We start from the raw sequence: 26,503 nt of genomic DNA on the forward strand, positions 1-26,503 counted from the left end.
TCGAAAAAAATCGATGTTAGCCTTTTCGCTATAGATGAAAAAAAAACAATATTAGCATCACTGACTACAAAAAGAAGTATAAACTTGCTCTGTTGTTGTTTGTGTCGGTTGGTTGATCGGTCGGGTAGTTTTGTTTTCATTTTGCCATTTCATATCTTATTGTTTTTTTTCTTATATGTGTACTTCTATGAATATTTTGTCATGTCTTACTGGCTGCTGGTGCCGACTCTCTCTGTGATGGTTGCTGCTGCCATATTCATTCAATTCCAAAACAAAAGTGTTTACTACTGTTCTGTGGTGCGAGTTTTTCGGTGATGTGAGTTAGTATATGTGTATGATTATTACCTAGGAAAAGAATGGCCCTGAAAATGTTTGCCAAAAATTTGCAAAAATCGATAAACATACGAACCATCTACAAAGCAACAATAACAACAACAAAAGCAAGAGCAACATCAAAAATACCAAGGAAATTATACTTTTACTAATTATTTAATAACGTCGCCGCAACACCAGCATACAAACGTATGTACCAAAACACAACAACTCAATCGAATACAAGAAAAGCCAGAACAACTTAGCCCCCATTCAAGCAACCTCCAATACTCAATAATACTCGAAGAAAAAAAAAAAAAAAAACAAACAGCAAAACATTAGGGAACAACAAGCAAAGTGTATGCCGCCTCTCAGTTGTGTGGTTGCACAAATCTATACCTTTGTGTGTGAATATAATTTTTTTTCTTATTAAATTTGTATAACAACAACAAAAGGTAGCAAAAGCAAAAATCAATAAAGTGAAAACAAAATTGTGTTGCAAATTACAATAAAATTCAAATATAAAGTCATTATTACCACATCAAAATGGACGGGCAACGCGCTCGCGACATTCTTACATTGTTGCAGGAGCGCGTCGTCTTCCTTACCGGCGGTAGGGATAGGCGTGGCGGACCTATACTCTGTTTTCCAGCTACGCCAAGGCGTGATCGTTTAAAACCAGATGACTTAAGGCGTCTGCTGAGCTATCTGATTATGATACCCAGGTAAGTCACATCCTATGTTGTAATTTTTGCAATTTTGATTAATGTTTTTGTTCCCCGAGTATAGGGAAAGTGAGGTCCTTGGGGAGCATAGTACTCGCTGAAACGCTCTAGTATCAGTTAGACTCTGTCCTATAATCTTTAAAATGTCAATAGGCACGTGGTCGCACTGTCATAACCTTCGTAGTGTTGTTTTTGGGGGAAGCTTAATAAATACCAACATCCACTGTCAAACCTCTACACATGAGAAGAGAGTAGTCTTTCAGAGGAATGTCCGTATTTCAGAGGAATGTTGTTGGTCTAAAGGGTCTCTTGTATAAAGCTGAACATCTCACTCTAGATCATGAATATCCAACCTGATAGAATGCATAGTTAGTGATCCTCGCCAAGCTCTTATAGGTGAGCAATGTCGTACCGGCCCATAACACCGATCGCCGCGGAAACGTGATGGCCCAACAACTCGCCTTGTTATATCGAGAATCATAGGCACTCAGTATTTCACTGGAACTCTCCACTTAATATATTTGATTTTCAGTGATGGCAGTTGCATTCCACAGTCATGCAACCACTCACAGCTGAGCCTCTTGTGATAACGATGAACACCACGCAGTGTGAAGTTATGTATCTCGTGCCGGGCCGTGAGTTGGTGTTGTTGTTGTAGTAGCCACATGCAGAGGTAGTGATCCTCTCCAAGGTCCTTTAGTTGTGCCTGGTAGTTCCAATGTCCCATGGAGTGTTATGGGCACTCTGCATTACAGCAAGAGCCCGTGCTGCCCGGCCTCACACTGAGACTCTCTACTTGATAATGCTGAAGGTCCGCGTCTTCAGTTGCAGTGACTCCTTATACCCACTAACCACTAAACTGTGTACGCGCCAGGTTAGTGTATATCATGAAAAGCCTACCTTTCATATACACCGCACAGGTCCAAGCTCAAAATACCAAGCTGTGTCGTGCTTATAGTTATCCCATGCTAAGCGAGATGGTGATTGGGATGCCTGCTGCGAGAACAATCTGATAGATACAGTTTAGAAAGGAGGAGAAGAAGGAGAAAATGGAGGATTCCTGTTTGCTGATGCAGGAGCTCCACATGCAAACAAGCCTGCGTCACTTCGTAGATTTTCAAATAGGCAAGTCTGAATATTAATTCATTGTATGTTGCTCAAGCGTGGACTCGTCCTTGCGCTCTGCGGTGAGTGGCCAATTGTCTTATACTTAGTCAGCAGATATCTTTGTTTGCTTTTCCCAATTTCAGTACCATGTGCGAAGGACTTATGGAGTCTGACAAATGTGATAAGAATTTTTGGTAAATTGGTGGTCGGAATTGTTACGCCACCAGCTTCTAAATTCAAGTGTCGATGAACATCTGCTATCCGTGTAGTAAAACATGATCGGTGAAGAGCATTTTGTTGCGAATATCTTCAATTCACTTGCAGCAAAGCCAGATAAATAAGGTAGACATCCACCTGCAGAACGCCGATCTTATCAACTTAGAGTTTGGCGCCGTGATCATACAACCGTCCGCACTTGGGAAATTCTCCAACAAGGCTAAGGAGAGTATTGCTTTGACTTCTGGCGAGAGAAGGGAACTCCCTCTACACGATTCTCCCCAAATATAATCCTTTCAGTAGCGGAATCATTGCCCCTTTTTTCTCGATATTGGGAACAATGAGTATGTCCAAAGACAGATTGAACACCCTGGCCAGGATATTGACTTGAGGTACATCTATATGCCTAATTTCGTCGGAGCACAGAACCTTGGGCCATTTGGTGCTGCGTATAACTATAATCAACCTGTCCGTCAGCGTCTAGAGGTCGCCCTCTCTGCCTTTCACCTTTTGAAATGATCAACAAATTGACCCAGGGTATTTTTTCAGATATGTAATGGCTTTGTCATCAAAAATGACGAAGGTCCTATTATTCCTTTTACTGGTGTTTGATAGTTACATTTCAGTTAATGTCCGTGAAGATAAATTTGAATATAACTTAGCCAAGACACAAACCTGACATTTTAACAGAGCTATGTTAAGTGATAAACAGAGCACTGTTAGATTTAGATTTAGATTTTAAATTTCTTTTGTATTTTAAATAAAGAAAATCATTTTTAGCATTTTCTCACCAAATATTTTCTAAAATCACTTGCTAAAGAATTTATCTACAACTAGAGACGAAGCCTATTGAAATTGGAAAAAATCGGTTCAGATTTGGATATAGCTCCCATATATATGTTCGTCCGATTTGCAGTAATACTGCAGTAAAATGGTGTTTTTGTTACCCGATTCTCTCGAAATTTGGCAGGAAGGGTTTTCTAATGACTCTCAACATTGCTAGTGAATTTCATGGAAATCGGTTCAGAATTAGATATAGCTCCCATATATATGTTGGTCAGATTTTGTGTAATTTGCAACAATGTTGTTATTTGTCAACCGTTGTTATAAGAATTTGAACATATTTTTGCTTGCCGAGGTCCATCAAAAATGGTTGAGAATTGGATATAGGTCTCACATTGTACATATAGAGTAGGTGTAGGGTATTATACAGTCGGCATCGCCCGACTTTTGCCCTTCTTTACTGGTTTTGGTGTAAATTCGTGGCAACACTGCCAACATCAGTCCCTCTTGACCACACGATACCCTGCCTTTGTTGCACAGCAAAACCTTAACAACTTTTTCGCGAGTTTCTTTTTAAGGTATCCAGGAAGGTGCTTCCTAATATTGAGCGATAATTAAATCCAAGTGTAAGGCAGGCCACAAATTATTTTCTCCTTCCTTATTACATTCCATTCCGTTTTTGGACTGTGCATTAAGATAAAAAACAAAAAAAAAAAATTGCTTCAGTTTCATTCCCTTCAAGAATCTTTAGGAAACATAAACGTTTACATTCGAATAAATATTTAACTCATCTTCTTTGTTTAAGCATGTGTTCTCGCAAAACACTTCTTCTTGAAACTTTTGTGTTTCGATATGAATGGATGGATGGATGTATGCTGAAATTCTGTTTTCTGCATTTATTCATATTTTTTCTGTGTTGGAATATTTTAAAAGGTAAATGACATGAACAGATAGAACGAACGACCGGTTTGGCGAATATGCAAAGTCTCCATATCAAATGATTCAAAAATACCACCCTCATACAAATAAACGGGGAGAGGCGGGGGAGCATTTATGCAAAGCAAAACATTTCTATTTTATGTCTTTGATCTTAAGGGCCCCAGAATAGAAAAACAAGTCCCCTAAGAAAACAACATTGGTAACCTACTTGCTAAAAACTTAGTTGAGTGTTATATTTTTGACCCAGTTAAAGCATGTAGTCGCGTTAAAAAAAGAAAAAAAATTTGAATAATTAAAGATAATTTGTCACACAGGCCAGAGCTGGTGAAAAATTTATAGGCATAGGCTAACTTTTCTTTTACAGTGTAGGTGGTATTGTGCTTGTATCTTTGTCATGAGTTTAAAATCAATTCAAAACTGTAAAAGTTTTTAACAGCTGGACTGTTAGTAGAACAAGTGAAAAGGTTTAAATATAATATAAACAAAATGTAAATTCGAGTTTTTATTGATCTTTTTTATGGCAATGTGATTAGAAATTTTTTCTTGGAATTTGAATTCAACGTTTTTTTAAATATTTTTAGGGCATTTCCATTTGTTTAGCATATTATTAATTATGCCAATAGTATCGCGATATAAAGTTTAATAGGGAAGACATCTTTCATATCAATGTGTGACTTTTGACTCAGTTTGAAGCTTACTGCCTGCCCCATCAACTTTAAGTCACTGGAAATGAAGGATTTTCGTTCGCTTAAATGTCAAAATCAGCTGATTTCATAATGGAACAAGTTCTTTGCGCAGTATCTCTTTTTAGGTAAACAATGCTTTAGACAAACACTTCAATGCTAAACATTGTAGAAGTCATTGTGTTATATTTCAGTCCATTCCGATAAGATTTGTGCCTTGTAGGGGCTCAAGAAGCAAAATCGGGAGATCGCTTTATATGGGAGCTGTATCAAGCTATAGATCGATTCCGACCATATTGGACACGTATGTTGAAGGTAATGGGAGAAGCCCTTGTACAAAAATTCAGCCAAATAGGATGAGAATTGCGCCCTCTAGAGGCTCAAGAATTCCCCAGATCCCAGATTCGCTTATATACCAGCTATATCAGGTTATGTACCGATTTGCACAATACTTAACACAGTTGTTGGAAGTCATAACAAAACACCTGATTCAAAATTTAAGCCAAATCGGATGAAAATTGCGCCCTCTAGCAGCTGAAGAAGTCAAGACCCAAGATCGGTTTATGTGGCAGCTATATCAGGTTATGCACCGATTTGCACAATACTAAGCACAGTTGTTGTAAGTCATAACAAAAAACCTCATTCAAAATTTCAGTCAAATCGGACGAGAATTGCGCCCTCTAGAGGCTCAAGAAGTCAAGACCCCATATCGGTTTATGTGGCAGCTATATCAGGTTATGCACCGATTTCCACAATACTAAGCACAGTTGTTGTAAGTCATAACAAAAAACCTCATTCAAAATTTCAGTCAAATAGGACGAGAATTGCGCCCTCTAGAGGCTCAAGAAGTCAAGACCCCATATCGGTTTATGTGGCAGCTATACTAGGTTTTAGGCCGATTTTAACTGTACTTAACACAGTTGTTGGAAGTGATACCAGAACACTACGTGCAAAATTACAGCCAAATTGGACGAGAATTGCGCCCTCTAGAGGCTCAAGAAGTCAAAACCCAAGATCGGTTTATATGGCAGCTTTATTAAAACACGGACCGATTTGACCCATTTACAATCCCAACCGACCTACACTAATAAAAAGTATTTGTGCAAAATTTCAAGCGGCTAGCTTTACTCCTTTGAAAGTTAGCGTGCTTTCGACAGACAGACGGACGGACAGACGAACAGACGGACGTGGCTAGATCGATTTAAAATGTCATGACGATCAAGAATATACATATATATACATTATGGGGTCTTAGACGCATATTTCGAAGTGTTTCAAACAAAATGACGAAATTAGTATACCCCCATGCTTGATGCTTGAGTGAGACAAGTAACCCATTTGAGTAACAGAATTAGTGAAAGAGGCTTTCTTTTATATGCCTCTAGATTGAAGATTTTGTGCACTGGTTGCCCAACTTTAAAATGATTATTTGGATGCCTGGTTAGGAAACAAACCAGGGGGGGGGGGGGGTGGCAGAAAAGTATTTGATATCTAAACTTGGATATCAGATTCTCGTACTTTACTCCCAACTATTTTTCCTTTCAGCCTTATTTTGTTTCGTTCGACCTACATGTCCGTTTTTGAGGTGGGGCTGCAGCTCGGACAAATGTAGCCTGAACCCGAGCATAGTGCACCGGCTCTACCGGAGGGTGATTAGACCAATACTTACTTACACTTCAGTAGTTTGGTGGATGGCAATGGGGAGAAAGTGCAAGATAAGCACATTACAGCAAGTATTCTGGATATCTGGCCTAGAGGCACTGAGGCTGTGAGACTTAATGTGAGAATGGATAGAGAATAGGAGCAGGTCATACCATCGCCGTATAATCGAGGCGACGATAGGAAACCTGGTCCCGAATTACCACATACGAATGTAATTTCATCTTGTATTTAGTGGATTTTATATAGCGGAACAGTCTTGAATGGACGAAAGTCTGGTTGTTGTTGTTGCCACATTTGCATGTGGAGGTAGCCATACTCGTCAAGATTCTATAAGCTATTTCCTGTCCACAGGGCCGATAGCCGTGGAAACATAATGACCATTGTTTATTTAAAGGCGCCGACAAAAGCCTCGGCTTGATTCTCTGGCTGCTTCTCCGTCCTCTATCTGCAACCTGTGGATGCGCCCGTTAGGTCCCAGCTTTGCTTCTTGTGATAACCATGAACACCAAACAGATCGGAGCTCAAAGATCTAGTATCGTAATTGAGTGTGTGCCGTGTGAGGTCGATTTCTTCATGCAATGGGTGGCGGTCGTTCTTCAAGGACCACATGCACCGTGTCTTCACGAATGTTGTGCAATCCCATTGCAGCCGGTTGTATGTACTAGATTGAACCGATGAATTCATTCATCGGCAAGGGCTGCCGCCTCAGTGTACCACACACTGCTACTACAGCAACGAACGTTGTTCAGACTCGCTAAATATGCCGCTTGATCTAGGGTTTGCAGCGCTGAACCTCTCGCTCTATAGGCGGTAGATACCTATTCACAAGACGATGATTTGGATGGTCTGGTTGTTGTTGTTTTAGCAGTTTGTTGTTTCTTCCGTCTGCTGGATTCTGTTGAGTGTCAAGACTCAGGAACTCTGCGACTAAGATGGTGTGCGTCCACAGGGATTTGGGTCTACCTACCGTGTCTGCATGAATGTTATCTAGAGCTGGTTGATATGCCGCTTGATCTAGAGGTTATCTCTTGTAGCGCTGAACCTCATGCTCTAGATCATGTAGATCTACCTTAAAGTTTCTGGGCGGTGGATATCTATCCACAAGATGATGATTTGGATGGTCTGGTTGTTGTTGTAGCAGTGTGCTGTATACTGAGGCGGCAGCACTTGCCGATGGCAGACTCCATTGGATCAATCCAGATCAAAGCTAGAGGACAGAGTGGGCCAGTGAGTTTCCAACTGACTAGCTATAATACGGTCCTGGACGCGGAAATCCGGGCGATCCAAAATGCGTGGGGAGGTATGGCTTAGCACGAGTACGTCAAGTGTGAACATCTTTAGCTACAATAAACTAGCCATCAGGGCTATAACAACCAGGACGGTAGAGTCACGAACAGTCTTCGAGTGCAAGATGGAGAATAATGCCATTTTGAGGATGAAACGATCCGCATTGTTTGGGTGTCGGGCCACATTGGATTAAGAAAAAAGGACGGACGAATTGGGCGTAGTAAACTGCCATCAGTAAACTTGGAGAATGTGAAACCTTTTTTGGGCGACACAGCCCGAGTTAAGAACGTGGGTAACGAACGCGCAATGTGAAACAGTGAAACGGTCGGTAGGACTCCGAAAACCCCGCAGACAAATGCTGGAGACACAATACACTGTTAAATCAGCAACAACCAAAAAAAATGGGGGATCCGGATCGTGAGAAGACAAGGCTATTACTGAGAGGGGGCAGGTAGGATATCAGTATGGCTTTCGGTATGTTGTTACTGTTGTTGTAGCCACATTTGCATGTGGAGATAGCGAACGCCGCCTGAACATGATGACCATTGGTTATTTAAAGGCGCCAATAACTCGCCTTGTCATAACGAGCATCATTGGCATTTAGCATTTAAGTAAGAGTCGTTGCCACCCGGCCTCGCGCTGAGACCCTCCGCTATATACCTTAACAAGAGTTGGGATTGCCGAAGTGTTGCCCTTTACTCTTTTTACGAATTAGTCGATGTTTGTCAACTATAGACAGCTCATGACAGGTCTGAAGGTTTTTCACTGCCGACAGCGCCCTGCCGCGGCCAACGTTGGCATTGCGTATTTTGTTACTGGTGTCGTTTTATGGATGGTTATTAATGTTTCTTTGTCCATAGTCCCAGAGCTACCTGCCAAAGATTTGTACATTTTGTTTCTGTTTCTTATCGCAGCTTGCACTAGCATGGGTTGACGACGAGAAGAGGCTGTCGAGTTCACTCCTAAGATCTCCAGGAGATTTATCTACGCCATGATCATGGTCCTAACGTCCGGAAATGGTAATTAATTTTCATAAGGAAACTTTTAACTAACCGCAGTTGGCAAAGCTGATGAGAAGTTTGTCCACCTGTTCCTTAGTGTAATATTCGTGGGCAAATTTGTAACCACACCGCAGTTGACAAATTAACACGCAGTAGTGTATAAGATCCAGACTAAGCAGAACACTGCTTTTAAAACCACCATGCATAGAGGTTATCCCATGCTCGTCACAATTGGACGTTATGGATTTTACTTCCTTTTCTTCACATAGACTCATCACCACTGACCCCGTCTCCCTCACTACTATGCATTAATCCCATGGCAGCCTGTTGTACGTACCGAATTGACCCAATGAAGTCCTTCATCGGCAATGGCTGTCGCCTCAGTGTGGAACACACTGCTACAACAACTACCATGCATATAGATTAGGGTAGGATTAGAAGATTAGAATATCTTTAACCCAAGATAATCTGACCTATACTAATTTGGGAAGGAATTCGTTCAAAACAGTTCACTATTCTATTTTTTTTTTTATCGATATCGGCTATAAATAAGGTCGGTCTATATGGCAGCTGTATCGAAATAGGTCCGAATCTGGTATATGGTGTCAGGTATATGGTATGAGATTCGAAGGCGTATTTTTACTATTCGGTGGTATTTTCGCCTTTTATGGGATCAATTCCTTAAATCGTGAGATCGGCCTATATGGCATCTACATCACAATCTGAATTCGATTTGGTCCGTTCAAGAACTTCACTTGCGTGTGGGGCAAATGAAATGTTCTATTCTAAATTCCATCTCGGGTGAATCAACGGACTGACAGACTGTATAAAATAGTTTAAAAATTTAACTCCATAGCCAACATTTCAAAATTTTTATGAATACAAAGATTTTCTTCCACAACGATAATTGTTTTATTTTTAAACAAAAAATCCTCGTATAAACATTTTATTGTTGTTTTTTTTATGCTGTTCTCTTTTTGAAAATCCTACATATGGAAAAAGAGTTTTTTCCCATTGTATAAATATTTGCAACAACTTTGTTGTCATTGTTTTATATGCCAATCCCTCCATAAAGCGCCGTGGATTTTGCACTTTGTTCCTACTTTGGCAAAATGGGGAAAAGTAAACAAAAAGAATTTATTCCTTCGCGCACTGCTGGCTACGTATTTGGTGTGATGGAAGTGCAGCATGAAACTTATTTAAATTCTGGGAATGCGACAACAACACAAATATGCACTGAAAGAAATTAAGCAGTGGCTGATTTAAATTGGGTGTGATCAAGCGGCTTAATGTAGCTTGACGATATGATGTTGCTTTCTTAGCAGCACATACACAGGGTGTTCAAAGGCAAGTGTGGCCGGTCAAACAATCCAGTCTGTCAGTTAGTCAGTCACACAGTCATTCCGCCAGACAGCCGAACAAAATTGGTGTCGCCGACGGCTGTGATGGTGGTGGTGGTGAACAACGTTTCAATTCTATTTGTTGGAAATGATTCATCATTGGGACCCAAATCCACAAACAAGTAAAAAGCATAAACTTTGTAGTAGTAGTTGTTGTTGTTGTTGGTGTGTGCAGTTTAATGATCCTTTCCTCTTTAATTTTTGTTCGTCTTTTTCTTTTGGACATTCGCCTGTGAATGGATGGATAAAGAAAGAGCTGTGCAAAGATGAATTCTTTGTATGGCGAACGGTGCGAAACATAAACTTACCCCTACACTCACTTCATACTCTTTGTTTGTCAACGTTGACTACTTATTGTGGGCTAAGGCTTAAGATTTTCAAATTTTGCAAAATTCAACCCCAAAACATAAAATTTGAATTGATTTCGGCACGAAGACACACAATTGGCCACATACGAGTTGTGTATAGCTGCGATGTGGTGTTTTGGTGCCGTGACGAATTATAGCACTTTTCGTATAGTTCCAAGATCATTTGTCTGTCTACGCCTTTACAGACGCCTTTGGTTGTTTTTGTTGTTGGCTGTGACAAGTAAAAGGGAAATGATTTCACATTACACTGATATGACATTATGTAGTGTAGTGGTGGTGGCGGCCGCAATATGGCAACACATTACACTTGTTGTTAAAAAAGATTTGTGTGCTTGGGCGTGGGGGGTGTCTTTGGCTTATAAATCTAATGATTGATTTTTCGAATTTTGCCACAGAATTTCTTGAAAAAGACATAATTTTTACAGACGAAACATGATACCTGATGAAGATGTTAAACAATTTTCTTTGAGAAAAGACCGATTGATCAAAATGGATACAGTAGATTATTGATGAAGTTGCTTGATAAACATAATGATTTTTGGGTAATAAATGTGTTTAAGCTCTTCAACAGCAATAATAACAATATTTATAGCGCCATCTATGGGGTTACACTGAGTAAGACAACAATTGATTCAAACCTAAAACAGGGATGGCAATTTTATTACGCCAAAAATATATTGAAAATTATCAGCTGATCACTTTGCCACCAAATTTAAAAGAATTTTAATACGGAAATAGAAGTTGGCGTCTTATTTTTATACCCTCTACCATAGGATGGGGCATATACTAATTTCGTAATTCCGTTTCTACTGATCGGAGACCCAACACAGCATATATGTATATTCTTGATGATCTGTTCATTCTAAGTCGATTTAGTCATGTCCGTCCGTTTGTCGAAAGCCGTTCGTTTATCGAAGGAAAAAAGCTAGACGCTTGAAATTTTGCACGAATATTTCCTAGGCCAGTTGGTCCATTTTTGATATAGCTGCCATATAAATCGATACATTATCTTGATTTCTTGAGCTTCTGGAGGAAGCAATTATTATTCGGCTTGTCCAAAATTTTGCACGAAGTGTTTTAAAATGACTAATGACCAGCAAATGTGCTAAGTATGTTTAAAATCGGTTAATAATCTGACATAGCTGTCATATAAACCTATCTCGGATCTTGTTTTCTTGAGCATCTAGAGGGCGCAATTATTATCTGCTTTGGCGGAAATTTTGCATGAGGTATTTTGTTTTACTTCCAACAACTGTGATAAGCATGATCGTAATCTGTTTATAACCTGATATAGCTCCCATATAAACCGATATGACTACTTCAGTCTTTAGAGGTTACAATTCTTATCCGATTTGACTGAAATTTGGCAGGGAGTGTTTTGTTATGACTTTCAACAACTGTTCTAAGTATGGTCAAAATCGGTTTGTAGTCTGAGATAGCTGCCATGAAAACAGATTTCGGATTTTGACTTCTTGCGACGCCAGAATACGCAATTATTATCCGATTTGTCCGGTCTTACTGATTAACGTATGCGTCCACCAGTGTTATATCTGTTTCCACCGTCGTACACCAAACTACTGAGGTGTAAATAAGAAATGGTATTATCATTACCCTACTGAGCCAGTGGAGTGGATGGCCGGCTAAAGAAGGAAGAATTTATCAGCCACAACTCGGTTAAAGAAGGAAGAGTTCCATATTACTCAAAAGCCGGACTTACAGTCTATGGTTTGTGTCTGTTAGTTTCGTAGTAAAAATGCCTATGATCTCTGTACAAATGCTACCATAAACGAGGTATGTACGTCTGGAGCGTTACATTGACTGCAAACTGTGGACGCGCCCAGTAGCTCTCATTTGATCTTCTTATGATAACGATGACCACCACACAAACCGGAGCTCAGAGTTCCAGCCAGTGTGGTGCTCTTCTTATCCCGTGTCGGGCTGAGTTGTAGTTTGTATTGGTCTTATCGCTGAGGTGTATGTTAGTATTGGTCGTATCACTGCCCTTTTAGAGCCAGTGCACCATCTTCGATTTCAGGCTGTTACCTTGCACAGGTCCCAAATTTCGAAGAATACCAGTAAGCAATTGTATAGGACAATAAATACTCAAGTGTTGTTCGGGTTTGGTTTCTAAGTGGGGCTGCACTAGAATGGCATACAAAAGACCGATCACCGCGGTAACAGGGTGGCCATTGGTTATATAAAGAAGCCAATAACTCGCCTTGTCATATCGAGCATCAAAGGCACTCAGTATTTGCGCAAGAGCCGGTGCCGCCCGGCATCTCACTGAGACTCCGCTCAATACCGCTCATTGTCCGCGATTGCATTCCACTATCCGCAACCTATGGACGCGCCCGGTAGCTCGCAGCTAAGCTTTTCGTGACAGCAATGAACATCACACAAATTGAAGCTCAATGTTCCAGCCTGTGTGGTGCTCACAGCTATCCCGTGCCGGGTACTCAAGTGTTGTTTGGGTGTGGTTCATAAATGGTGCTGTCCCTCTAAGAAAAAAATAGCAGCCTAATGAAACAAGGCAATTCCTTGTTGAGCTTCTGTGTGTTAATATCCCATGAACATTTCTTTTGTGGCAAACGCAAGTCGTCCCCCTCAACACTTGTTTAAACTGTCAACACATATGGTGTCCCTACAATGTTCTCCCCCAAAATTCAACAGAAAAAATTTAACATTCTTGACTCTCCCTCGAATTGTTAATAGAAGACACATTTTTATCTGGGACAGCCTTTAATAATGCTGGAAGGAGGAGGAGGCCCCATTTTTGGTTCCAATGCTACTTTTGTGCCTTTTGTCAGTTGCAATGGGCACATTATTCTCTATTGTATTGCAACTTTATATTTTTGCCCATATATGCCACGGAGGAGGCATTCACAAACAGCGCGTGACTCTCCAATGCATTCTGCGTTTTTCCCTTTCTGTGGCAGCAACAACTATAAATGTGACTGGTCGTGTGTATGTGTGTGTGTGTGTGTGTGTGTATGGGGGCTCTTTTGTAGTTGTCGTTCTTATTCTTAATGTGCTGCTGCATACATGTCCACATTCTATTGGCCTTTGAAACAGCTGTCGTCGTCGTATTTTTTGAAGTGGATAGGTGTTGGTGGAGATGGAGGAACTACATTCAGGATATACACCCTCTTTCGCGCCCCTCCAGCGAATTGCATAAAAAATAAATCAGACGCTAAAGATTGAAAAAGAGAAGACCTCCTTATCAAACACACTGCAAGTGCTTGAGGCCTCTGTGTGTGTGTATCAGGATGCATTCACTCCTTTACCCCTTCTGTACTATTTTATACCTTCGTACTTGTCCATACTGCTTGTACTTTAGTAATGCCTCCCTTTGTATTTATCGGCCATTTTTTTGTCTCTTTCATTTTACAGTGATTCGGCAAAAAATCTGGGTTTCACTGTCATCATTGATATGCGCGGCAATGGAAATTGTTCAACGAATGTCAAGGCCATATTGAAAGTGTTGCAGGAGCACTTTAGTGCCAACATCCACAATGTTGTCATTATAAAACCCGATAATTTTTGGCAAAAACAACGTGCCTCCATATCATCACACAAATACAAATTCGAGACATCGACCATATCGATAGAGGCCCTTAATAAAATCGCCGAGGCCACTCAGTTGACGAGTGATTTTGATGGCAATCAAATGTACGATCATCAACAGTGGACGGATGCTCGTTTGGCCATAGAGGATTTCTTTTGGCAGGCCAGTGATTTGGCCGATCGTATTGACGATTTGCAGGAGGACTTGCAACGCAATGACTTTGCAGAGGATGTGAGTGGCGCCCGGCATGCACTGGATCATCACAATGAAATGAAAAAGAAGATCCTTAAGCTGCCCATTGAGGATTTGGATGTGCAGGGTAAAAAGCTATTGGCCAAAATAAACATGACCGGTGGTGGCAGTGGGGGAGCGGTAAGTTGAAATGGCTTATCAAAAAAATTTTAAACTTTTTAACTCTCTCTCTCTCTCTCTCTCTCTTTTAGGGTGCAGCTGGTGGCGATTGTGGGGGCAGCGACTCGGGCACCTCCTCACAATCACAAAATGCCTCGCAAACATTTCGTGTGCCCGCCAACAATCCCGATATGTCTGCGGCCATGAGCAAAGCTTTACGACAAATTGACCTCATTCACTCGGGCCAGCAGCGTTTGCTTACCCTGTGGCAGCATAAGAAAGTCAAACTGGACCAGTGTTTTCAGTGGCGCCTCTTCGAACAGGATTGTGAGAAAATGTTCGATTGGATACTGCACAATCGTGATGTGTTTCAAATGTCCTATGTGGAAATTGGCCATAATTATTCGGTGGCAAAATCCCTACAGGATGAACATCAGAAATTTGCCGTGGCCTCCATGAATGTCTCTGTTAACATCGATCGAATACTGGCGGTGGCCTCGCGGCTTATAGAGAGTCAACATTATGCTGCGCAGAACATTAAGACATTGGCCACACGCCTTGATCGCACCTGGAAAGACTTTGCCGCCGGCCTGGATGAGAGAACTGCAGTGCTGCAGCTCAGTGTGCTGTTCCACCACAAGGCCGAACAGTATTGTAATAGTGTGGCCTCCTGGGCGGCAGCCTGCCAGGCCTCGCAGCCTTTACCCTCAGATATTCAGAGCCTTGAGACGGCCATACGGACACACCAATCGCTATACGAGGCCATGTGTCAGGCCTACACGGAAGTACACTCCACCAGCAAAAAATTACTTTATCAATTGGATCACCTTGTGCAGGTGTGCAATCAACCTCCCCCACCGGGGGTCCCCGACCATCGCAAGAACAGCAGCTACAACAAATATGGCAGACAGAATCCTGCGGCCGACTACAGTGAGGGCGCCTCCCATGTACTGGCTGTAATACATCAAATTCTGGGTCACCATCGCTCCCTGGAATCAAAGTGGCACCAAGAAAAGATTCGTTTGCATCAGACTCTTGCCCTGCGTCTCTTTCAGGAGGATGTCAAACAAGTCTTGGACTGGCTGAAAAATCATGGCGAAGTATTTGTGCGCAAGAATACCGGCATTGGCAGGAATCTCCAGAAGGCACGGGTCTACCAGAAATCTCATGAACATTTCGAAAATGTTGCCCAAAACACTTACAGCAACGCGGAGAAACTGTTGGCCGCCGCCGAGGAACTGGCGCGCAGCGGAGAGGCTGATCCCAATGAAATTTACTCGGTGGCCCATGAGCTGGAGATTCAGGTTGCCAGTTTTGCGGAGCGAGTAGAACAAAGACGGAGGCGCCTTGACATGGCTGTAATTTTTTACACCCATGAAAAGGAGGTCACCGCCTGGATTGATCAGCTCAGAGCCGATGTTTCCACCGACGAAACGATGTTGTCTCAGGAGAATCTCGAAGGCATTGAACGTCTGTTGCAGCAGTACAGGGAGCAGCAGGATAATACTCTGAAGGGTTGCATGCAGACCATAGCACAAGGCGAGGCATTACTCCAGGAGATGCGTTCTCTGGAATATGCCGACACCACAGGTTCGCTGTCAGCCTTGGAAGCAGCTTTGGAAAAGCTCTCCAAACAAAAAGTCGAATTGGAAGAATTGTGGTCAGCGCGTAAATTCCGTGCAGATTTGATATTACGCCTGCGCTATTTCGAACGTGATGCCATGGAACTGTCTTCACAACTGGAAATTTGGTCCGAGGAACTGCAGCATGCCGACCTATCGCGAGATTACCAAAAGGCCGAGCAGCTAATACGCATGCACAACGAATCTGTGAGTGATATACAAAACGCCACCTATGAGGTGCTGGAACAGGGCCAGGAGCTGCTGCAGATGTTTGAGTCGGCCGGCTTTATTTCGATGGCCGATGCAACGCACACAGCTCAGGCTCGCATTGAGTACTTGCTTAACTTCTTGCGTGAGCGTGAAATTGACTTGGAGGAGCTGTCAGAAGCTAAGAGAGCCAAATTGGAGCAAGCTGTTCAGCTGTGTCAGTTCCAGAACGATGCCAACCAAGTGATATCGTGGATAAGAAATGGCGAGGCCATGTTGGTGGCTAGTTTTGTAACGCCCAATAGCCTCCAAGAAGCCGAGCAATTGCGCAAAGAGCATGAGCAGTTCCAGGTGGCCATTGAGAAGACTCACACATCAGCGGTGCAAGTGAAATATCGTGCCGATGCTCTCATCAATGCCAACCACTACGATCCCCAATCCATACGCGAAATCTCAGATGATGTGACCAAAAAGTGGCAACAACTGGTGACATATGCCGAAGAGCGCCATAAGTTGGTTACGGCCTCCATAAATTTCTACAAAACTGCTGAGCAGGTGTGCTCGGTTTTGGATAGCTTGGAGCGTGAATATCGGCGCGAAGATGATTGGTGCGGTGGTGGGGGTTCCAGTGATAAGGCCCAAACCATTGTGCAGCTAATTTCCAAGCACCAGGAACAAAAGGAGGCCTTCCTCAAGGCCTGTACTCTGGCCCGTCGTACGGCGGAAACTTTCCTCAAATATGCCAATCGCTCGCAACAATACTACGAATATCAACCTCAAGGAAACTGCGAAAATCGCGTTAAAACTATTTTGGATAAGCTACTCACCCAGGAAAACCAGGTGCTTGAGTTCTGGACTCAGCGCAAGAAGTCTCTGGACCAATGCCAGCAATTTGTATTATTCGAGCGTAGCGCCAAACAAGCCATTGAATGGATACACAATACCGGCGAAGCTTATCTGTCCTCGCGGACAAATCTGGTGGGTAAAACTCGCGAAGAAACCGAGGGTTTGCTCAAAGAGCACAATGAATTCCGGGGCACAGCCAAAGAGACAAGGGAACGGGTTAAACTGCTTATCCAATTAGCCGATAGTTTGGTGGAGAAGGGTCATGCCCATGCGAGTTCCATAAAGCAATGGGTGGCCTCCGTGGACCAGAGGTACAAGGATTTCAGCAATCGCATGGACTCTTATAGGGAACAATTGGAGAAATCTCTGGGCATGATTGGCGAATCGGATGCCAATACATCGATGAATTCAGCCACAGGTAAGGAGCTTTGTGATATGGTAGCTTGTGAGATAAAGTCTTTACTTCTTTTTATTTATGCTCTTAGGTTCTTCCTCATCGTCTAACGATCGTCATTCAGATCCAACTTTGGAAGCAAAGCTGACTACCTCAACCACAGTTGTTAATAAGGAGATAAATGAAGAAAAAAGAAAATCTGCCCGCCGAAAAGAATTCATTATGGCCGAGCTGATGCAAACCGAAAGAGCCTATGTGAAAGATTTGGACACCTGCATCAAGTGTTTCCTCGAAGAGTTCCGTTTCGGCCAGGGGGTGCCAGCTGCTCTCACCGGCAAAGAGGACATCATCTTTGGCAACATACGGGAAATCTATAATTTCCATCATAAAATCTTTTTGCGCGAATTGGAAAAGTACGAGACAATGCCCGAAGATGTGGGCCATTGTTTTGTCACCTGGGCGTGTAAATTTGATATGTATGTGCACTATTGCAAGAACAAACCCACATCGAACAATCTGCTGGTGCAACATGCGGGCACCTACTTCGATGACTTGCAACACAAGCACAAGGTGGAACACCCGCTGCCAGCTTTCCTAATTAAACCCGTACAGCGCATAACAAAATACCAGCTGTTGCTGAAAGATCTACTGTCGTGCTGTGAAGAGAGCCATGGTGAAATCAAGGAGGGTCTCGAGGTCATGCTTAATGTGCCGAAGAAGGCAAATGATGCCATGCATTTGTCGCTGTTGGAAAACTGTGATGTCTCCATAGATAGTTTGGGCGAAGTAGTATTGCAGGATGCATTCCAGGCATGGGACACCAAGCAATTGATACGCAAAGGTCGCGAAAGAAGGGTATTTCTGTTCGAAATGTATTTGTTGTTCGCCAAAGAAGTCAAAGACTCGAATGGTTCGGTGAAATATCAATTCAAAAGCAAATTAATGACCACAGGTAAGGAAAAGGGTGATGCAAGGAATCTAGATAGGGTAATATGTAATATATATATACATATTTTTTTGCTTCTGACAGATCTTGGCATTACCGAACACATTGAAGGTGATGAGACTAAATTTGCTGTTTGGACGGGTCGCTCTCCCATGCTGTCCGATTGCCGCATTGTACTTAAGGCCAATAGTTTAGAAACCAAACAGGTACATTTTTGGGGGTTTCTTTTTTTGAGCTTTGTTTGCTTATTTAATTTGTTTGCCTTTTTAAGGTTTGGGCCAAAAAACTACGCGAAGTCATGCAAGAAACTTGCTTCTCTGGCACCTCACTCACCCTGCCGAAATCGCCAGCCAAGAATTCTGGTTCATCCCAACGTTCCTCGCGTGATTTAGATGATCCTTTGACTGAAAATGATCACGACAGATGTTCCCTAGCCAGTTTTGGATCTGGCAATACCACAGACAGTGATAACAAAGTGAGTACAAATGTTTCATTAAAATTTACTTGCAAAGCGAGGGCATTTTATTTGATTTTCGAATGTCGTCCAGTTTGCACATTATTCAATTTTTCAATATCAATATATATATTTTTATTTTGAGAGCATAAAAAGATTTCAAAGTGTGCGCAGTGGTTGTCTTCAGCAAACTTTTTTTATTCGTTTGAATTTTTGCAAAAAACTCATTTGGATTAAAAAAAAAAAAATAAACATACAATAAACATAACTTTAAGGTATAGCGCAGCGCCACCTAGTGAAGAGTAGATGCCACGAGAGTTATTGTCACGAGTTCTACATCTCGTATTTAATGTACGATTTTGCTGAAATTTTGAAAAGCTTTACTCATTTCAGTCCATATTTTCGTATAGCCACCCTATAGATCCATCTCCAGATTAAGCATCTTAAGCCTATGAAATGCGAATATATCGAATATGGTGGTCTATATCGGTCTAACTTTAGGTATAGGTCCCATACTACCGTACCCCCCATTTTCGGAGTTTTTGCTCGGAAACCAAAATTTTTGTTTAGATTTGTCTAAAATTTGGCAAGTGACATTTTCTCGGCATGGCAAAAGTATATTCTATTCCATGGACGAATCGAACAATATTTTATAGTAGATCCCATGTATTAGAATAGATAGACTCCGATTTAGTGAAGACGATCTGTTTTCGTGTTTATAGGTGACGACAAGGGCGAAATTAAGAAAACTCAAAATTTTTGAAAAGTGGTCTTCGATAATCTTGGATACATAAAATCGTATAGTATAGGGATATTTTTATACCCACCACACATCGAAATATCATTTTCCAACCCTATAAAGTATATATATATATTCTTGAAATCACGCTACAGTCTTTAAAAATAGAGATATTGAGCTGAAACTTTGCACAGATTCTTTTTTTTTGTCCATAAGCAGGTTAAGTTCGAAGATGGGCTATATCGGACTATATCTTGATAGCCCCCATATAGACCGATCCGCCGATTTAGGGTCTTAGGCCCATAAAAGCCACATTTATTATCCGATTTTGAAGAAATTTGGGACTGTGTGTTGTGTTAGGCTCTTCGACATCTTACTTCAATTTGGCCCAGATCGGTCAAGATTTGGGTATGGTTTCCATATAGACCGATCTCTCGATTTAAGGTCTTGGGCCCATAAAAGGTGCATTTATTGTCAGATTTTGCCAAAATTTTTGACAGTGAGTTATGTTAGGCCCTTCGACACCCTTCTTCAATTTGGCCCAGATCGGTCAATATTTGGGTATGGTTTCTATATAGACCGATCTCTCGATTTGAGGTCTTGGGCCCATAAACGGTGCATTTATTGTCCGGTTTTCCCAAAATTTTTGACAGTGAGTTATGTTAGGTCATTTAACATCCTTCTTCAATTTGGCTCAGATCGGTCCAGATTTGAATATAGCTGCCATATAGACCGATCTCTCGATTTAAGGTTTTGGGCCCATAGAAGGCGCATTTATTGTCCGATGTCGCCTAAATTTGGTACAGTGAGTTAAGTTAAGCCCCTCGATATACTTCTGCAATATGGCACAGATCGGTTCAGATTTGGATATAGCCGCCATATAGATCGATCTCTCGATTTAAGGTTTTGGGCCCATAAAAGGCGCATTTATTGTCCGATGTCGCCGAAATTTGGTACAGTGAGTTGTGGTAGGCCCTTCGACATTCGTTTTCAATTTGGCTCAGATCGGTCCAGATTTGGATATAGCTGCCATATAGACCGATCTCTCGATTTAAGGTTCACCGAACTCGGCTCTCAGTAAGTTCATTGTTACGCGTGCTGTATTGCATGTGACACCGTCATGTTAAAACCTGCTGCCATGAAAGGCAAGCTCTTGCATTTTGGCGTCTCACGGTAGCGCTCACCATTTACACATACGGTACGATTTGCATCATATTTGAAGAAGTACGGTCCATTGATGCCACCAGTCTATAAACCGCACCAAACTGTGACTGTTTCTGGATGCTGGTAGCTTTTGCAATGCTTCTGGCTGATCTTCACTCCAAAATCGACAATTCTGCTTATTTACGTAGCCATTGAGCCAAAAATGAACTCCATCGTAAAATGGAAGAAGCGTGCGATGAACTTTCTTAACTGAGCACGCATTTTAATAATAAAATTCAATAATTTGCGAGCGTTCTTCGTTTGAAAGACGATTCAGACCAAATGTTTAAAAAACACACCCTATATCGCTATCCACTTTTAACAACTTCAAGAATTGTATATCCGTGCTTTCATGTGACACACATCCTAGTCGAAATGATTTAGATTTTGTTTTTTATAAAAAGCCTTTCAAAATTATTTGGGATTTTTATTGGTGAAATTCCCTTAAATTTGGCAATTTTTGGGTACAAGTGACAAAAAAGTACTGGCAACCCTGCCCTTGTCTGAAAGCAACGTCCTTCATTGAGCTTAATTAACCTTCAAGCCCTTTGAGTGAGATTGTTCTCTTTTTTAACGATACAAATTTCGTAAAATAGGCCTGATTGCCCTCGACTTGGCATGTGGATGCCACTTCAGTTTGCGATCGCCCGGTAGCCCTAAGTTCCCGACCCCATTTATGATGGCCGACTTGCCGTAGCGTTATTATGTCCTATAGTATATGGAGAGTGGTTCTATATACGCTGGAATAATTTCCTGTTGCTTTGTTGTTGCTTTTTATTGGACCGTACTTCTTCAAAGGTTATGCGAATCGTAACGTAACTGTGAATGGTGCTATCGTGAGATGATATCCAACCTTTTTTTTGCCCAAAATGCAAATTTCAACGAAATGGTATTTTCATAAAAAATTTTGTCGAAATTTGATTTTCATAGAAAATTTCAACGAAATTGGATTTGCATCAAAAATTCGCCGATATTCGATTTTCATGGAAAGCTTCGTCGAAATTGGATTTTTATAGAAAAATTCGCCGAAATTAAACTTTCCTCGAAATTTTTTATCGAAATTTGGTTTTCATGGAAAATTTCGTCGAATTTGATTTTCATAAAAAATTTCGTCGAAATTTTAATTTCATAGAACATTCAAAACATGTCAAAATTTTATTTTCATACAAAATTTCGTTGAAATTTTATTTTCATAGCAAATTTCGTCGAAATTTTATTTTCATAAAAATTTTCAACGAAATTGGATTTTCAAAAATTTCAACGAAATTGGGTTTTTAAAAAAAAAAAAATTTGGTCGAAATTCGATTTTCATGGAAAGTTTCGTCGAAATTGGATTGTCATAGAAAAACTCGTTGAAATTGGATTTTTATAGAAAATTTCTTCGAAGTTGGATTTCCATGGAAAGTTTCGTCGAATTTGTTTTTCATGGAAAATATTGTCAAATTTAGTTTTTCATAGAAAACTTTGTCAAATTAGATTTTCATAGAAAATTTCGTCGATATTGGATTTTCATAGAAAATTTCTACAAAGCTCATTTTTGGCTCAATGGATATTTAAAAAAGCAGAATTGTCGATTTTGGAGTGAAGATCAGCCCGAAGCATTGCAAGAGCTACTAATGCATCCATAAAAAGTTACAGTTTGGTGCGGTTCATGGGCTGGTGGCATCATTGGATTGTACTTCTTCAAAGATTATGCGAATCGTAACGTGACTGTGAATGGTGAGCGCTATCGTGAGATGATATCCAATTTTTTTTTGCCCAAAATGCAAGAGCTTGACTTGCATGACATGTGGTTCCAACAAGACGGTGTTACATGCCACACAGCATGCGTAACAATGGAGTTATTGAGAGGCGAGTTCGGTAAACATTTAATTTCATGTTCGGGACCGGCCAATTGAACGCCTAGATCGTGCGATTTAACGCCTTTAGACTATTTTTGTGGGGCTACGTTAAAGCTCATGTCTGTACAGACAATAATGTTTTATTCTGATCTAACGCTAGCCAAGAAAGGAAAATTTGTTTAATTTTCTTCTTATTATGTTTACTTTTAGAAAACTTCATTAGTTCTGTCAAATTATTCAATTAAAAAAAATAGAGATAATCTCACCTATACAATCTCATTTTCATTTTGTGCAACCCTGCTTTATATGCTGTAATACTGAATGTGTGAGTTTTAATAATAATACCACCTCTCCTCTTACCACATTTCTGCTCTGCTTTTATGTCCAACAGATGGGCTCTTACAATCGCAAGATTTTATACTGTATGCTAATTTTATTTTCATTCTGTTTAAGTTGTCATTAAAATTATGCTTCTTTAAAGTTTTATTTTTGTTGCTTATGTACACATTTTTCGTGGTAAGGTTGTAATTTTTCTAGCTATGATCAACTCCCTTTCCCCATTTTTCAACGCAATCACTCACACAGTATGAGTGTTGTCAAAGATTTCGTTACCCCCCCTAACAACCAACCTAATATAGTAATGGTTGCTCTCTAAGTTACAATTGGCAAAAACCCATCTTGAAATATTGAACGCCAACCTCACTCTCATCTCTCTCAAATCGAATTTGTATCTCTCTCATTCTCGCTAATCCATTGTCGTCTTCTCTCACACATACAGCTGCCGCCTTTAGTGAAAAGCAACAACAATTTGCTGTTTCTGGTTGTTTTTTATTTATGACTAGTTCTGACTATCACTTAGAAAAAATTAATCTTTTTGGAATTCAACGTATATCTGTTTAGATCTGTCTTTCTATTGATAGATCTTTCAAGTTGACAACTCTGTGGTTTGACCGAAAACGGTGCTTAGGTGTTCACCTTCACACTTTCCACTTTCACACTTCCAAAGTAATTCCTTATATCACCAATAGATATAATAACAGTACCCTCCAAACATTTGGAAGTGACTTTCTCACTCCCTCCCAGAATTGTCACTTTTTAGATCCTTTTGTATGATAGTTTGTAGAGATTTCATGATTTACAACAACAAAATACATTACTGTCGGAATTCTATCATTTATGTTTCGCTAATTAGTTTCTCATAATCAACTGTTATTGCTACAAATTTAAAAATAGATTTTTTGTTGTTGTTTTGGACGCTAACTCAAAAAAGCCCAAACAAGAGAATGTATGTTAACTTAGCCTTCTGTAATGAAGAAAGGCCGGTAGCACAGAGCGATAGCATAAGCCTCACAATCGTAAGGTTGGCTGTTCAAATCCCAGTCAGGGAAAATCATTGCAAATAAAATCTTCGATTATTAATCCTGATTTGGAAAAGAAATAAATTAGAAAGAGAAATAAAAATAAGCCTCACTCTAGAAGGTAAAAAAAAACATTAGCAAATAAAAATTTATTTTTATTAATGACGTTGATAATCGAATTTTGCACTTTTTTTAGTCCCTATTTAGTCACTCATGGGTATATATCGCCAAGTGGAACGTTTTCTCCCGTACCGAGACACTTATTAGAGTAAAAAATGATATCGCCTGAGATTGTTTTCAACTTCCGTGAGTGCAGATTTAGTGACTCGCACGATAGAAAATGTTTGGAGGGTAGTTTGCCGTTTAAACGACCCCTTAACATAATAAACGATTATCCTCCCTCTCGCTCTCTCTCACTGCCTGAAACATTAAGAATAATTCATTTTCTTATCGCACCCTAGACAATTCGAATGCTTAAAGTTGATGTTATACTTGGAGTTTATTGTCCCCCCCTGAAGCTCGATATTTTATTTAATTTCGATTAATTTTGGTAATTTGGATCATGTTTTTCCCCATTATATTTGCCCAATTAACAACATTTTCCGCATTGTCTCTTAATGTATCTAAAATGACGCTGTAGGGTACAATTTATGATGTTATCATTGGGATTAAGCTATAACAACAAAGTCCTGCGTTTTCATTGAGTTGACATTGTATTGGGGTAGTAGTAATAATTGATTTAAGAAAAAAAATCCCTTGTACGCTGAACATTGGGGAGAGTTGGTTTGTATGGATAGAGAAAATACCAAAGTGTAATTATGAACGAAAAAGTAAAACAAAAGGGAAAAAATTTCGAAATTTGATTTTCAAAAAAAAAAAAAAATGTTTTTAAAATTTTGTTTTCATAGAAGTTTCAACGAAATTTGATTTTTTTAAAAAATTCACTCGTAATTTGATTTTCATAGAAAATTTCGTCGAGTTCGATTTTCATAAAAAACTTTCTTCGAAATTGGATTTCTTTGAAAATTGATGATTTTCATAGAAAAATTTCGTCGTCATTAGATTTCAATAAAAAAAATATCCGAAATTTATAGAAAATTTCGTCGAAATTTGATTTTCATAGAAACTTTTGGCAAAATTTCGTTGCAACTTAATTTTTGATAGAAAATCTCCTCGAAATTAGATTTTTATAGAAAATTTTATCGAAATTAGATTTTCATAGAAAATTTTGTTGAAATTAAATTTTTGTAAAAAAAAAACTTCGAAATTGGATTTTCTATAAAATTTCGTCGAATCTGGATTTTCATAGAAAATTTCGTCCAAATTGGATTTTCATAGAAAATTTCGTCGAAATTCCATTTTCATAGAAAATTTCAACGAAATTGGATTTTCATAGAAAATTTCAACGAAATTGGATTTTCATAAAAAATTTCGTCGAAGTTCGATTTTCATAAAAAATTTCAACGAAATTAAATTTCCATAGAAAATTTTTTCGAATTTGGTTTTTATAGAAATTTTTGTCGAAATTGGATTTTCTAGAAAATTTCATCAAAATTTGATTTTCATGGAAAATTTTGTCGAAATTGGATTTTCATAAAAAATTTCATCGAAATTGGATTTTCATAGAAAGTTTCGTCGAAAATGAATTTTCGCAAAAATATTTCTTCGAAATTAGATTTTTGTAGGAAATTTCGTTGAAATCTGATTTTCAAAGAAAATTTCGTCGAAATTAGATTTTCATAGAAAATTTTGTCGAAATTGGATTTTCATAGAAAATTGGATTTCCATAGAAAATTTCGTCGAAATTGGAATCTTAATAAGATTTTAAGACCAAATAAAGAAAGCGAAAACAGATAGAAATTGCATTTTCATAGAAAAATTCGTCAAAATTGGATTTTTGTCGAAATTCGATTTTCATAAAAAATTTCAACGAAATTGGATTTTCGTAGAAAATTTCATCGAAGTTGGATTTTCATGGAAAATTTCATCGAAATTGGATTTTCATAAAAAATTTCGTCGAAATTTTTTTTCATAGAAAATTTCGTCGAATTTTTATTTTCATAGAAAATTTGAACGAAATTGGTTTTAAAAAAAAAAAAATTTCGTCGAAATTTGATTTTCATGGAAAGTTTCGTCGAAATTGGATTTTCATAGAAAAATTCGTCGAAATTGGATTTCCATGAAAAGTTTCGTCGAATTTGTTTTTCATGGAAAATTTTGTCAAAATTAGGTTTTTATAGAAAACTTCGTCAAATTTGATTTTCATAGAAAATTTCGTCGAAATTTGATTTTCATCGAAAATTTAATCGATATTGGATTTTCATAGAAAATTTCTTCGAAATTGTATTGTGATAGAAAATTTCTTCGAAATTGGATTTTCATGGAAAATTTTGACGAAATTTGATTTTCATAGAATAATTTTTCATAAAATATTTTGTCGAAATTCGAATATTTTATTTTCAAAGAAAAATTGGTCGAAATTTTATTTTCATAG

The 26,503-nt window shown here is 39.6% G+C and overlaps 1 protein-coding gene across 1 annotated transcript in view; it reads left to right on the plus strand.

Moving 5' to 3' along the window:
* The first annotated feature begins 503 nt into the window (after positions 1–503).
* Positions 504–26,503, plus strand: part of LOC106090780 (triple functional domain protein) — a 144,375-nt gene continuing 118,375 nt past the window's right edge. The window contains exons 1-6 of the mRNA XM_013257075.2: positions 504–1,037; positions 13,874–14,420; positions 14,492–17,492; positions 17,560–18,420; positions 18,499–18,620; positions 18,686–18,889. Coding sequence (XP_013112529.1) covers positions 859–1,037; positions 13,874–14,420; positions 14,492–17,492; positions 17,560–18,420; positions 18,499–18,620; positions 18,686–18,889 — 4,914 coding nt within the window. The 5' untranslated portion in view covers positions 504–858. The remainder of the gene's footprint in view (positions 1,038–13,873; positions 14,421–14,491; positions 17,493–17,559; positions 18,421–18,498; positions 18,621–18,685; positions 18,890–26,503) is intronic.

This window comes from Stomoxys calcitrans, chromosome 1, assembly GCF_963082655.1.
Source record: "Stomoxys calcitrans chromosome 1, idStoCalc2.1, whole genome shotgun sequence".
Lineage (NCBI taxonomy): Eukaryota > Metazoa > Arthropoda > Insecta > Diptera > Muscidae > Stomoxys > Stomoxys calcitrans.